Source organism: Carassius carassius, chromosome 12 (genome assembly GCF_963082965.1).
Source record: "Carassius carassius chromosome 12, fCarCar2.1, whole genome shotgun sequence".
NCBI classification, from domain to species: domain Eukaryota; kingdom Metazoa; phylum Chordata; class Actinopteri; order Cypriniformes; family Cyprinidae; genus Carassius; species Carassius carassius.
In genome coordinates, this window is record NC_081766.1 from 27,207,999 (window position 1) to 27,221,223 (window position 13,225).

Below are 13,225 nucleotides of genomic sequence, written 5' to 3' on the forward strand. Positions count from 1 at the left end.
GCACCTTTTCTCTACTCCATGTAAATGTGCAGGAAGCCACTCCATTAATGCTCCTCCTCCTTCATGCAAGGCTGTGCTCCCTGAGGATGTTCAGTGGCTGTTACTCTCACTGGTAACTGCTTAAGCATTTTTCCTTTACCTCAATCTTTTGGGGGACATAGAGCACCCATGCTGAGGATGAGACCGAGAGAGACTCAACCCAACTCATGTCTGACGGAGCCCATGTGACAAACACCACACGCTGCAACAGCTTTACTATCCCCTCCCTTCCTCCCCTCACGTCTCTCCTCCTCTTCCCTCGTTCTCCTCACAACTCGCTGCGTTGGCTCTCTGTGCTGTTCTTCACCTCTCTTTTGGGAACGAGGCGGTTGTCTTGTGTCTTATGTCATGGAGAAGATGTAACTAAAAGAGCCAAAAGCTTACACTTTCTTCATGCAGCATGGCTTCTGCGAGGCCTCTGTGTAAACATCTCCACTGTGACTGACAGCTGTGAGGTCGCTGGTAAAGAAGGAGAACGACGGAGTGTGGAAGAGCAGTAGGAAGGTGGAAAGACCGATTCTTCATTGGAAGCAAGTGAAGCAGAAGAAGATCGGCACTGAGAGACAGCGGAATACTGAAGCAGTGGCGACGGGGAGGGGGGTGTGTGGCAAACTCGCTGGATGAAGGAAGCAGACTGGCTGTCCTTTCCCTGGCGTTATGGAGTGAGACGAGGAATGAGGGTGGATGGTGAGAGCGGCCAGCAGCAGCAGCAGTGGAGGGGCAGGAGGAGGAGAAGGTGCGGGGGGAGGTGGTGGAGCAGGAGTTGGCCGAAGAGGCAGGAGCAAGTATCGCTCTCGGAGGCGAGTCTCCAGCTCTTCACTGGCTGAGCGACTCAGCTGTCACAGTGGCGAGAAAATGTCACCCAGAATTAAGAAGTTGAACTGCTTCTCGCCCCTGCTGTGCCACTGCAAAATGGCCTGTACAAACAGCACTATCTCGCTTATGTTTGGATGCAAGGTGGGTCGTGGAGCTCTCTGCTTAGTTTCTCTAGTTTGCTTTTTGTGTCAGAGCTAAAGGACAGACTGTGAGAATCTGTCCAGCATGTGCATCTAGGTGTTGCTGCCAAAATGTTCTTCTGTACAGCTGCCAGAAAAGTCTGAAGAGCACAGTCTTGAAGTCAAATGCAGTCAACTTGATGAGAAAAGTGGAGTTAGGTGCCAACATAAAACAATGTCAATGTTTCCAACATGAAGATGGGTAAAAATTTTGGCATATATCAATGTACAGGGGAAGATGCAATCAATGGGTCCTTAACTTTGTTACTTTAGGATAATTTTTAACGTTTTGCCTAACGTTTAGGAAAGTCAAGTGTAGAAATGAAAGTAGGGGAAATGGGATCAGGTCATGACCCAGGTCGCACCTGGGTCCCTGTGATCCAACAGCTCTTATGCGTGTACATACACCGTATAGAACTTTTTGTCTTTACAATTTGATATTAACATGAGCTCATGAAAGATGCACGCATAATAATTATAAAACAATTGTCAAATTTTGTTAAAAATAGGTTTATATAAAATGCACAACTCAGGAGGTATCAACTTTCCGAAGGTATTTTATGTTAACGACCAGCATGCTTACAACTGCTTGACTGCTGGTATAAGGGTTGTCGATACATATGTCAGGGGTGTCTTTCCTCTTTACACAGCTTTCTCTTTTAAACAGTCATTGGCTTTTCTCTGTTCTGACTGTAGATAACACTCAGCTCACCAGTAATCATTGTCTATACACTGATGGAGATGCACACATTTCATTTTGAGGTTCAGCACAAGAACCTGCTGATCAAACACTTACAGAATCTCTTGTATGGAACTTCTTTATTTTTATACCAAATTGCTTGTTACAGTATGATTGTGAAATTTGTAAGTTGAGCTATTATTTTTGTAAATGCTTCAGAACAGCTGATTGTGGTGAATTAATTTTGATCAGTCTCTCCATGTTATATATTTTTTTCTTTACAATCAAGCCTATGGAGGCATTATTAATTCAAATGATTACGTATTCACTCGTTAAAGAGTTAGAAGTCATTGGAATAGTTTAACCAGTGACCTTTGGCCTCTGGCATGATTACTGCCTGTATGGGTGCCATGTGGCATCAGTGCCACCATGGCATTAACTTCTCAAATCCTTGATGTAAAGCACACAGGATTACATGTCATCTGCTCTGTTCAGGATTGACATTCAATTGGAATTCATTGTCAATTGTTAAAAAGGTTTAAAACATTTATTTTACTTTGAGTGAAAGGCTGAAGTACTGCAAGATCATTGTGAACTTTCCATTCTTGAAAGTTCTTCATTTTAATGTAAAAAATTATATATAATGGTGCTGAAATTCACATATGAGATGAGTGTAACATATCAACCAATGATTAGCTTCTATAAATGATTAAAAGATAATTTGGAGGATTTAAGTGCTTGTAAATATTATCTTGGCTTAAACATGGAAAAGTTGTTTTTAGGTCAACTTTAAGCAATGAGTGTTTAAAATGACTTAAGGCACTTCTCTGATCAAACTGGAGGGAAAATATCAGTGTGACAGTGATGTTTGAGGGAGTTTATGCTGGCTGTTGGACTGCTGCTCACATAAATACTATTTTTTAGTCAATCGTCCTTTGTTCCAGAACACGTTGGCTGAATGCACAACTTCTATTTTTAGCTTCTTAAGAAAACATGGGAGGTTATGATGGCTTTTAGGGCTGGACGATTAATCGAAAAATAATCAAAACCGAAATTCATAACCTCTAACCGACGTAAGTTCCCCATGTCGGTTATTTCGTTTTTTTAATCCTGTTAACACTTCCCCCTTAAAAGCATACTAGCACGTGTGTAGCCACAAGACTCTGCTCTCCAGTCAGTGGCATAAAAGCAAAGCGGTCTGAGTGGTGAGCCTTGCGTCTTCACTAAACTTTGTCAGTTGTATTTGTTTTATGGTTTGGACATTCAAGCGATTAGATGAACGGATGTGTATTCTTATATCGAGCTACCATGTTCGCGCAGCTGCATTGTGCGCTAAAGTAGCGCACAAAGTAGCTTAGAATCTCAAAACTTATTATAGCATGTTTGTGTGCAGCGCACATGAAGCACAAGCGCATGCATAGAGAGCAGCGGTCGGCAGTCGCTCTGCGGGTTCCCGGTTTGTGTCCGTTCTCGGACTGTTCTGTATATTTTAACTGTAGAAAAGGTTGTTCCGAGTCGAAACTACGATACAGAAAACTACAGCAGTATATCATCATAAACGCAGCCGTTTTTGTCTTACGTGAACATAAACAGATGAGAAAGAAAACACACATGTGCAGTATTTTTTTTTGCTTAAAGAGACAACAGCCTAATAAACACGCTGCCTGTCATTAATGTTAATCAAAGAACAAAAGAAAATCATTCACTGATCTTGACTGAATATATTTAATAACTTTACTTGATTAATCTTTATTTTAGTTATAAAAAGAAAACTATGCAGTGTTTTTAAAGTTTTAATTACAGTTTCTGTACCTGAAATTTAGTTTAGTTGTATTTATTTATGATATTGCTAATTGATCTTATTACTTGTTTTTAACACTTTAATATTTGAAATTTACTTAAATCTAGCTGTTGTTTTTGCTATGGTATTTTTTTTTTAATCACAGGCAAAATTCCTCTTGCAGTGTTTTGTAGGCTGCTTATTTTTGCTCATGTTATTCAGCTGCAACAGAATGCTTTGTAAAAATGTTTGACATCTAAATGTTTGAATTAATTTTTTTTATATTGGATTTTTTATCTTATTGGAGTCGAAACTAGGAATCGATAAGAATCGGAATCGATAAAATTCAAACGATACCCAACCCTAGTAAGAAATGTTATGATCATAGATAGAATAACTGCTGATAGTAAATCATATTTACAGTACAAACCTTGTCAGTGAACTATGAGGGCAAAAAAACCAAAACCGAAACAAAATAATCGTTCAACAATTGTAATCGAGGCAAAATGTTCAATTAATCGAGGTTTTGATTTTAGACCATAATAGTCCAGCCCTAGCTTTGGTAGTTTTCATGTCTTTATTGCTCTCCGTTTCTGCCATGATTCACTGATGCATTCCAATTCCTATCCAAATTGGTCAGGGGCACAACTCCTCACAGTTAACCCAGAGAAAAACATACGCCTCTGATAGATACAGGCTGGCACATTTGGCAGATTTCAAATGGAGTAGAACGATCGAAACTACAATTTCTCTGTGCTCAATGTCATTTTCTTGATGGCTGTAAGGGCAGCATTTGAAAGAATAGTGGCTGAGCAGAGGAGCTTATGCTGCTCTCTGTACTGTCAGATTGACAGCAGTTTTAGCATCTGATCACACAGATGGGATGATTGCCCAAACGCCATGTTATGTCACCCCAGATTTTGTTGTTAGAAGCTTTTCTGATGATTCTCCTTTAAACACTGGAGCTGAAAATTTCTGAGGATTTAGTTACAGCCAACGTTAAGCATCGCTTTACAACTTTGCCATATGGTCACCATGTAATAACAGCAGAACAACACTTATTTTGCTGGCTAATGCATTTTGACATATGTAGAGCTGAAGTGCATTATGTAATTGTTACAATAAATTATACATTCAAACAGGTATATTTAGTTGTAGCTCCTGGTTATGTATGTTTATAGTGGTATTTATTTATTTTTATCAGTAGAATATGAAAATGCATTCACAGATATGAACATTTTAAATTTTACATCATGCAGATTCAGTTGGATCAAATCTCCCCACAGGTTACTTCCCTATATTATTAAGGACTAATCCCTTTAAGTATGATCTTATGTTTTAATTAGTGGGAAGTTGCCAAATTGATTTTAACAAGATTTCTGAAGCACATGTAAAGTTGTTCTGACACTAACTACTAACTTATTTTAGAGATTGCAAACTGAAAAGTGATGTAAGCTACTTCAGCTGAAAGAAACTAAAGATCCTTGAGTTAATTTTGTTTGTATGTCTTTGTGAATTATTTTGACTTGTTTTTAAGAACCTTAATTGTCCTCAAATCAGACATCACAGTTTGCAGTTTTTGTTGTATGCAGTAAAAAAACTAGCACTCTAATGAAAATGATAATCTTTGTACAAGATTGTATATGGAATATTTTAAATTGTTTATATATGGCTCTTAATGCATCATGTTGCTTTTTGAGCATCAGTAAATGTTTTTACATTTTGTAGTTGTCATGTTGTCTGAGTCCCTCAGTTTTCCTCAGTATGAATATCAAAATCATACAGTCACTAAGAGTTCAAATATGCAGAAGATGCTGGAAAACCAAAGAATGTGCTGGAGCTGGTGTTTTTTTCTGAAGTGCTGCCCCCTAATAGTCAACTAACGACAAGAGGCATAAGTTGCTTAGTCGAAAAAAATAAATAAATCCACAGGCTAACTCACACAGTCTGTGACTAACAGAACTGTTGCGTCTGTTGTAGACCTGGTGTAAGTGTGTGCGCGGGGAGTGGAAGCTGGAAAGTAGCTCACTGTAGGACAGATGGAGGTGCTGATGCGATCACTTGTTCTTTAAAAGAAAATGCCACCGTTTTTCCATATTCCACTATGTTCTTCTCTCAACTTAGACGAGTTGATACGTTCCTCTCCCATCCCACTGCATGCACTCAATTGGTTTAGCATGTGGCGCCACTATGCTAGCGTTTAGCTTAGCACCATTCATTCCTTAGGATCCAAACAGGGATGAATTTAGAAGGCACCAAACACTTCCATGTTTACCCTATTTAAAGACTGTTTCATGACTAGTTACATGACTAAGTATTGTGACACAAAATAAAACGTGGCAATTTTCTAAGCAGATAACTGTAATGTATGGCAGAAAAGCACTTCGCAGCACTTCGACCTCGGCACAGTAATATTATCACTCCTGAAAACTCCTCACGTTGGTTAGAGCTTAAGATCTTTGCCCGAACCCGACGGGACCTGATGGGACCCGACGGGTTCGGTCGGGTTCGGGCTTAATTTATTTCATCTTACTCGGGCTCGGGCTCGGGCTTGCACTCCGGTTTGCGAGGTGAACGAGCGGTCATGTGAAGTGTTTCGATTAGCGCAAGAAAGATGCAAAAATGTATGCTGGGTAGGTGTAACGGAGGCTTGCCGTTAATAAATCTTTCATATCTGTAAAGATTCTACGTATATTTGTGTGCACTCACAATAACAACAAAACGCGCTTTTGTAAAATAATGAAAGCAAGCAGGACGCGCTTTCTGCTATCTCTTTCTGTGAACTTGAGTGCGAAACTCAGTGTATATCTTTGCCTTACAGATATTAAAAATATATGTAGTGAAATTTCTACTTTTCAAATGAACCAATTCAAATGGAAAACCAATTTTCTCAGATTATATAATCCATTTGAAACATGCATAGAGGCGCATCACTACTGCAGAGATGAGTCAGTGTGGCCGACTTATTGCTGTCTTCAGTCATTTCTGATTGGAGAATTATACAAAAATTGTTGTTTCACCAGAATGGTATGAAACTTGGTGACTTATGGCACTTGGTAGGTGAACACACAAAAAACTGAGGGCATGATTCGAAAAAGTTATTGTTAAAAAAAATTGTCACACTAATGGTCTTCGGTCAGAAATGACCATTTGTTGGGAACCTTACTTTAAAAAAGTAATTAGTTATAGTTACTCACTACTTGTTCCAAAAAGTAACTGAGTTAGTAACTGAGTTACTCTATAATAAAAGTAATACGTTACCAGGGAAAGTAACTGTTTGTGTTACTGTAAAAAAAAAAAAAAAGTTGCTATATGTCAAATAATTTATTTATTAATTTTTTTTGGAGCAGTTTTCACAAGTCAGTTAAAATGAGTAAAACAGACAGGTGTTCGTACATAACTTTCAATATTTATTGCACGTCAACAGACAGCAAGAGTTTTATCCTGCATTTCCAAGTATTATCCTTGTAAGAAAAGTGTTTTTGGCCACTAGCTTTGTAGATGCGTGTGTCACATATTACATGTACACATTACATGCACATTCTTGCCTTTGACCTCAATGAATTTGAATTAGTGCTTATATCCCCACCTTGAAAATGGCAACTTTTCATTGGATTGCTCCTGACTCGCCATCTCTGCAGCTGCTGCGAATCTTGCGTGCGTCCGTGTGTTTGTGTTTGACGCCGCTTGTGTAAAAACACTGACTCTGATTGGCTACCATGAAACACATGACTCTGCCTTAGCCAATCATAATTGCTTATCTCTTTATTAACCCACTTCCTCACTTGCTGTGTGAGCCAGGGGTGCGTTTGGATTACAATGTTTATTAAATCAATGCATAGTAACGCACCACATTAAACGTCCAGTAATGTTAACGGCGTTATAACGACGGGAAAAGTAATTAGTTAGATTACCCCGTTACTGTAGAATAACGTCGTTACCTAATGCCGTTCTTATAAACGGCGTTATTCAAAACACTGGAAATGACCGACCATAGGAAATGAATGGGAAATGGGGAAAAAAAATTCCAAAACAGAACATTTTTATGTGTAGAATCTACAAAACACCACAATTCAAAAAAAAAGCACAGCAATGAAGGGGTGAAACTCTAAAACATCTAGAGTAGGGCTGAAATGATTAGTGAACATTATCGACAATGTTGACAATAAAAAATTGTCGACTGTGACGAGTGGGGCGGGGCCGAGGGATCACGAGTGGGGCGGGGCCGAGGGATCACGTGGGAACACGAGCGAGGACGGTGGAGTGATTGGGAAATCCGCGACACCTGTGACCCACCACCGGTCTTGAGTCCCACGGAGGAGATGGAAGGATATAAAACGGGAGCGACGACAGCGAAGGACGAGAGAGGACAAGGCCTGGGCTTTATTTTATGTTTTGGTTTTGATTTGTGCGCATCAGTCGTCCGTGAGGGGCTGATTGTCCGCCGGTTCCCGCCTCCTTCTTCCCGATGATTATTACGGTTTAATTCATTACAGTGGTGCCGAAGCCATGGACGCTCGAGGCGGTGGGCTGGAGTGAGTTGCCGGGGACGGGCGAGCTCGCTGCCAGCCGCCCGCGATTTGGAGGGGCGGCTGCCGTCCGTGAGGGAGCGGAGGAGTCGGCGCCGTTCGCCAGAGAGCCGGAGCCTGCTGCCGTCCGCCTGAACGGGGAGGAGCAGGGAACGGGGAACTCCTGCCGGCTGCCCAAAACCGGAGGAGCCGTTGCCGTCCACCGGGCGGCGGAGGAGTGTCGTGCCGTCCGCCGAGGGCCATCCAGTGCCACCGCCAGGCACCGCGGAGGAGATCACCCAGCTGGTGGAGGGACGAGCAGCAGTGCGTCTGGGAACCGGAATTTTTTCCTCTCTCCCCTCTCTCGTTTCTGTCGCTCCTCCTTCCATCTCCTTTTCTCTCGCCTCGTCTGTCCTACCCACAGGTCCCCGTGAGCGGTCCCCCCCTGAGGAGGGGGGGGGGGGGGGTAATAGAGCGCAGTCTCGAGGGTACCCCCCCGGCCTGCAAGGGGCGATGGGGGTATGTGACGAGTGGGGCGGGGCCGAGGGATGTGGGAACACGAGCGAGGCCTGTGGAGTGATTGGGAAATCCGCGACACCTGCGACCCACCACTGGTCTTGAGTCCCACAGAGGAGATGGAAGGATATAAAACGGGAGCGACGAAAGTGAAGGACGAGAGAGGACCAGGCCTGGGCTTTATTTTATGTTTTGGTTTTGATTTGTGCGCATCAGTCGTCCGTGAGGGGCTGATGCGCTGTTTCGTGTTTATTTTTGTAATTAAAGTTTCATTTGATTGTCCGCCGGTTCCTGCCTCCTTCTTCCCGATGATTATTAAGGTTTAATTCATTACATCGACAAATATTTTTGTCGTCAAGTAGTCTTTTGTTTTAATTTGACCTAATTTAGAGCCTGCAATATTGTGGTTTGACCAGTGTGGCGCTGTAGCGCAATACTGTAATTCAGCACTCCTCGATGCAATTCAAGAGAAGAAGAGATGCATAGAAACGTACCCGAGCCGAACCGAATGTCGTTTGGATATGAAAATATATGATGCGCGCTTTTCTCTCAATAACGAAATAAACAACAACAACAAAAAATCACAGCAGTGTGAAAGCAGCAGTTAAAAAAGCATCTTATTTCACCGATGTGGACATGTATAATGTTACAAAAGATTTCTGAACTTTCTATTCATCAAAGAAACCTGAAAAAATGATATTCAGCTGTTTTCAACATAATAATAATAATAATAATAATAATAATGTTTTTTGGAGTAGCAAATCAATATATTAGAATGATTTCTGAAGGATCATGTGACTGGAGTAATGATGCTAAAAATTCAGCCTTGAAATCATTGGAATAAATTACATTTTAAAATATATTCAAATAAAAAGCAGTTATTTTCAAATGTAAAATTTTTTATTAATTAATTAATAATTCCACATTCAGTCCTCAAATTCATGTACAAACAACATAAAAACTGTATTTTTTATATTTGTATAATGCCATCTTTTTTATGACATAGTAATACTACTGTCTCTATGAAATTGTTTTTTCCCCCTAATATGTAACTATTGACTAGACATTCAATTACAGTATAATTGAGAGCTATCAATTTTAACATTTATTAGACTACTTAAAATAACTTCTAATTTATGTGAACTTAAAACTATCTTCACATAAACCCATTATAATACATGTCATATGAAAGTGAAAGTGAAGTGACATTCAGCCAAGTATGGTGACCCATACTCGGAATTTGTGCTCTGCATTTAACCCATCCGAAGTGCACACACACAGAGCAGTGAACACACACACACACTGTGAGCACACACCCGGAGCAGTGGGCAGCCATTTATGCTGCGGCGCCCGGGGAGCAGTTGGGGGTTCGATGCCTTGCTCAAGGGCACCTAAGTCATGGTATTGAAGGTGGAGAGAGAACTGTACATGCACTCCCCCCACCCACAATTCCTGCCGGCCCAAGACTCGAACCCACAACCTTTCGATTGGGAGTCTGACTCTCTAACCATTAGGCCACGACTTCCCCATGTTAACCCCATATTAAGCTACATGTGCATGTAGGAAATAGAAATTAAAGGAGTCATGACCCACAATTTGCACTTTTCCACGAGAATCAATGTATGTTATGATTGCCTAACGATTATACACTGCCCGGGAAGCCGATATTTAAAAGTGAAGCGTTTGTTTACCTCAGGGTTTATAAACCAGCGCGCGTGCACGCGCACTCAAATACGAGATTTTGATTTCAGCCCCGACTTGACGTCAAGACTGGGGGAGGATATACCAAATATGGACACCGCAGCAGGAAGCCGCGCCCTGCCGCTCTCCCCCTCTCCCCCTCATATTCATTCGACAAAGAAAGATAGAGAAACGTAGTGCACACCTGAGTTGCTCTGTGGTTGACTGCCATAAACAACATGCAAATGTGTTTTCTATACCAAAAACGGACGAAACTATCAAGGACCAGTGGATGAAATTCATTTTTAATGACGCGGTTCCTACAACCCTTTCAACCGGCGTATCGTTTGGTGTCTGCGCTAAACATTTTACACAGGATTCATTCACAAATTTTGGGCAATATCAGGCTAAGTTGGCCTCGAAGCTCCGTTTGGGAAAAGGTGCCATCCCCACCATCAGAGACTTGCCTGAAATTGAAACGGTAAGACTGTGTTTTATTGCTCTACTGTGTGTAACAAACAACAGCTAACTGCTAATGCAGCTATTGTATGTAACGTTAGCTTCGAGGTAAACACGGGGAATGGACTCTATGAATGCTAGCCACTGTAGCCACATCTTTCCACTTTGTTTTACACAACAGTAGTGACGGTACAGGAGTCCATGCTCAGTGGCTAAAACTGTTTGCTAAATGCAATTATGAAAACAATATACCACTAAACATTATTAGCCAAACTCATGCAAAACATGCAGTCTGAAAATAGCTTTCAGTTAGTGAGGCTTCTGTAAGAATTAGGGGTGTAACGGTACGCGTATTCGTATCGAACCGTTCGGTACGAGGCTTTGGCCCTTTTTTTTCTGGCGACCACAATTTCGTTAATTCAAATGAAGGCGCGTCGCGGGTCGCAAGCGCGGCACGACCACAACATCATCTGGAAAACACAATGCAAGGAATGAAATTGAGCTACTCTAATAGCGTTTGTGTGGACCATTTATCAGTTTTAACCTGTGAAACTGGACTCGCGAGCCCTGTGCGCGAACCTGATCAAACAACACCACACAGCGCTAAGAGATCCAGACCAGTAAAGAAAGCATTTGAATTTAAAATGCTCGTTGAATTCGCCACTGAAGTAATAACATCGCTGCGAGATCTAGTGAGAAACATGCACATTTCTCTGTTATTAACGGATCAAACAGCGCATACCGGTACGTGAAAACCACCAGGAAGAAACATTGTGTTAGAATGAACTGGCCGGTGTCCACAGATCAGCAACATTCACCGTGGATTTACTGTAGTAACACTAACTGCAAGGTATGGAAGCCAAAACATCGCATCAGATCTCGCGAGACAATAACGCCTTTAGAAATAAGGGTCTGAGGAGCTCTGTGTTTATTTTTTTTCAAATTTTCTTTTTTAGAAGTGCCTGAAAGACTATAATAGAGCATTGGGTATCCAAGATAACACGAGGTGATGACTCCTTTAAATAAATGTATAAAAATTAAAATTTTTTATTAAATCATGAATATATGGACTAACCCAACTGTTGGGTAAAATTGTTAAATTTTTTTCGAGTGTATGGAAGGCCTGAATAAATGAGTTGAAAAGTGTGTTTGTGGGAAATAATTTTACCTAACGTCCTCAAGGAAACCTAGTCTCATCCAAATATAATTTTCCATTTTAATAATTATCCATTTTCTTTTGATTTAAAACCTGATTTGCTTTTCTTTCTTTTTTTTTTCTTTTTTTCTTACTATAACAGAATAATGTGGTTCTTTTTTATTTAATTCAGTTCTAATTAGAAGTCTTTGCTAGCATTATTATTACTATTGTTTATACCTAAGGTTATGGATTTGGCAATCCCTAAACATAAGTATTAAACATTGGCACATAACTTGTCTCACAGTGTTTGTGCCACATTAGTGAACGATAGAATATTTTTTGATGTTTCATCATATGAAATTTAAACCTGTGGGTAAAACATTTCATCCTACTGACAAATTGCTATATAAAGCAGGCTATTGCAGTTCTCATTTAAAGCTGTGAATATTGGCACAATGTGCAGAGGTGCAACCTGGAGTCAGATTGAATACCAGTTTGCAGAGGTGAAGTGTCCAGTATATCCAAGGAAAGCCTCAGATTGAATAGTGAGCTGCTTACCTCAGCCCCTGAGGACCATGACTCAATAGTGAGTGGTCGTAGTTGCCAGGAGATCGTCCTCCTCATGCTCTCATCAGGGAAGACTGTGAGCTCTCTTGTTCTGTCTTGTGCTTCTGCCCACATGCTCTATACATTCAACACCTACAAATCAATCTTAATCAAAGCTAATCTTAATGCTTGTCTTACTGATATTTCCATTTATGGATGTTGGAGGAGAATTACATAACATGGCGTTATTGTTAGGGAAAGACTTGTGGCCAAATGCACAAAGAAAAAACAACTTCTTTGGACACTTCTGTGACTTTTTAATGTTTACAAGGATTAGTCACAGTATGTTGTGTAACTGGATTGCTTAATGTCACTTAAGCGAAACACTGCGGTTATAGGTGGTTTAGCAGTGTTTAAAGGAACTGTTAGAAATTCCATCCTAAACAGCTTAACCCTTTGGAATATTACACGTATATACGCCTTATGAGGCATTTTCTCCGGATAACCCCAAAAAGAACTTAAATTACACTTTCAGTTTTGATCATACAGATAAGAGCAATACATCAATCGAATCTGTAAAGGGTCTACTTTTTTAGTATGCAGACATAATAACACCAAAACTTTGTGCAATTATAAAATAAAGATAACAAACAAGGTGTGCTGTCTGCAGCCTTGGTCTGCGCTGATCTTCATTTAGACACGCGTCATTAAAATGAACTGTAATCACAAAACTCATCATCCGTCCGCCATCCATCCGCACCAACGTTTTTGACCAATTTTCAAAACCGCACCCGCCCGCCATCCGCTGATTGGGCGATGCAAGGCGCTGCTGATGACAGCCGCGAGATTAGAAAGCTGTCAGAATATCAGCAGTGAACTCCGTCT

General features: G+C 40.8%; 1 protein-coding gene across 16 annotated transcripts in view; it reads left to right on the forward strand.

Moving 5' to 3' along the window:
* The window catches only part of LOC132155146 (discs large homolog 1-like protein), a 156,254-nt gene that overhangs the window by 51,439 nt on the left and 91,590 nt on the right, over positions 1-13,225 (forward strand). For 2 of the 16 annotated variants that reach the window (XM_059563971.1, XM_059563977.1), the window contains exon 1: positions 322-996. The exons of 13 other annotated variants lie outside the window; for them this stretch is intronic. In XM_059563971.1, the coding sequence (XP_059419954.1) occupies positions 724-996 (273 nt within the window). In that variant the 5' untranslated portion in view covers positions 322-723. Of the gene's footprint in view, positions 1-321; positions 997-13,225 lie in introns of those variants that run through there. One more of the 16 variants, XM_059563985.1, reaches the window with a different exon arrangement.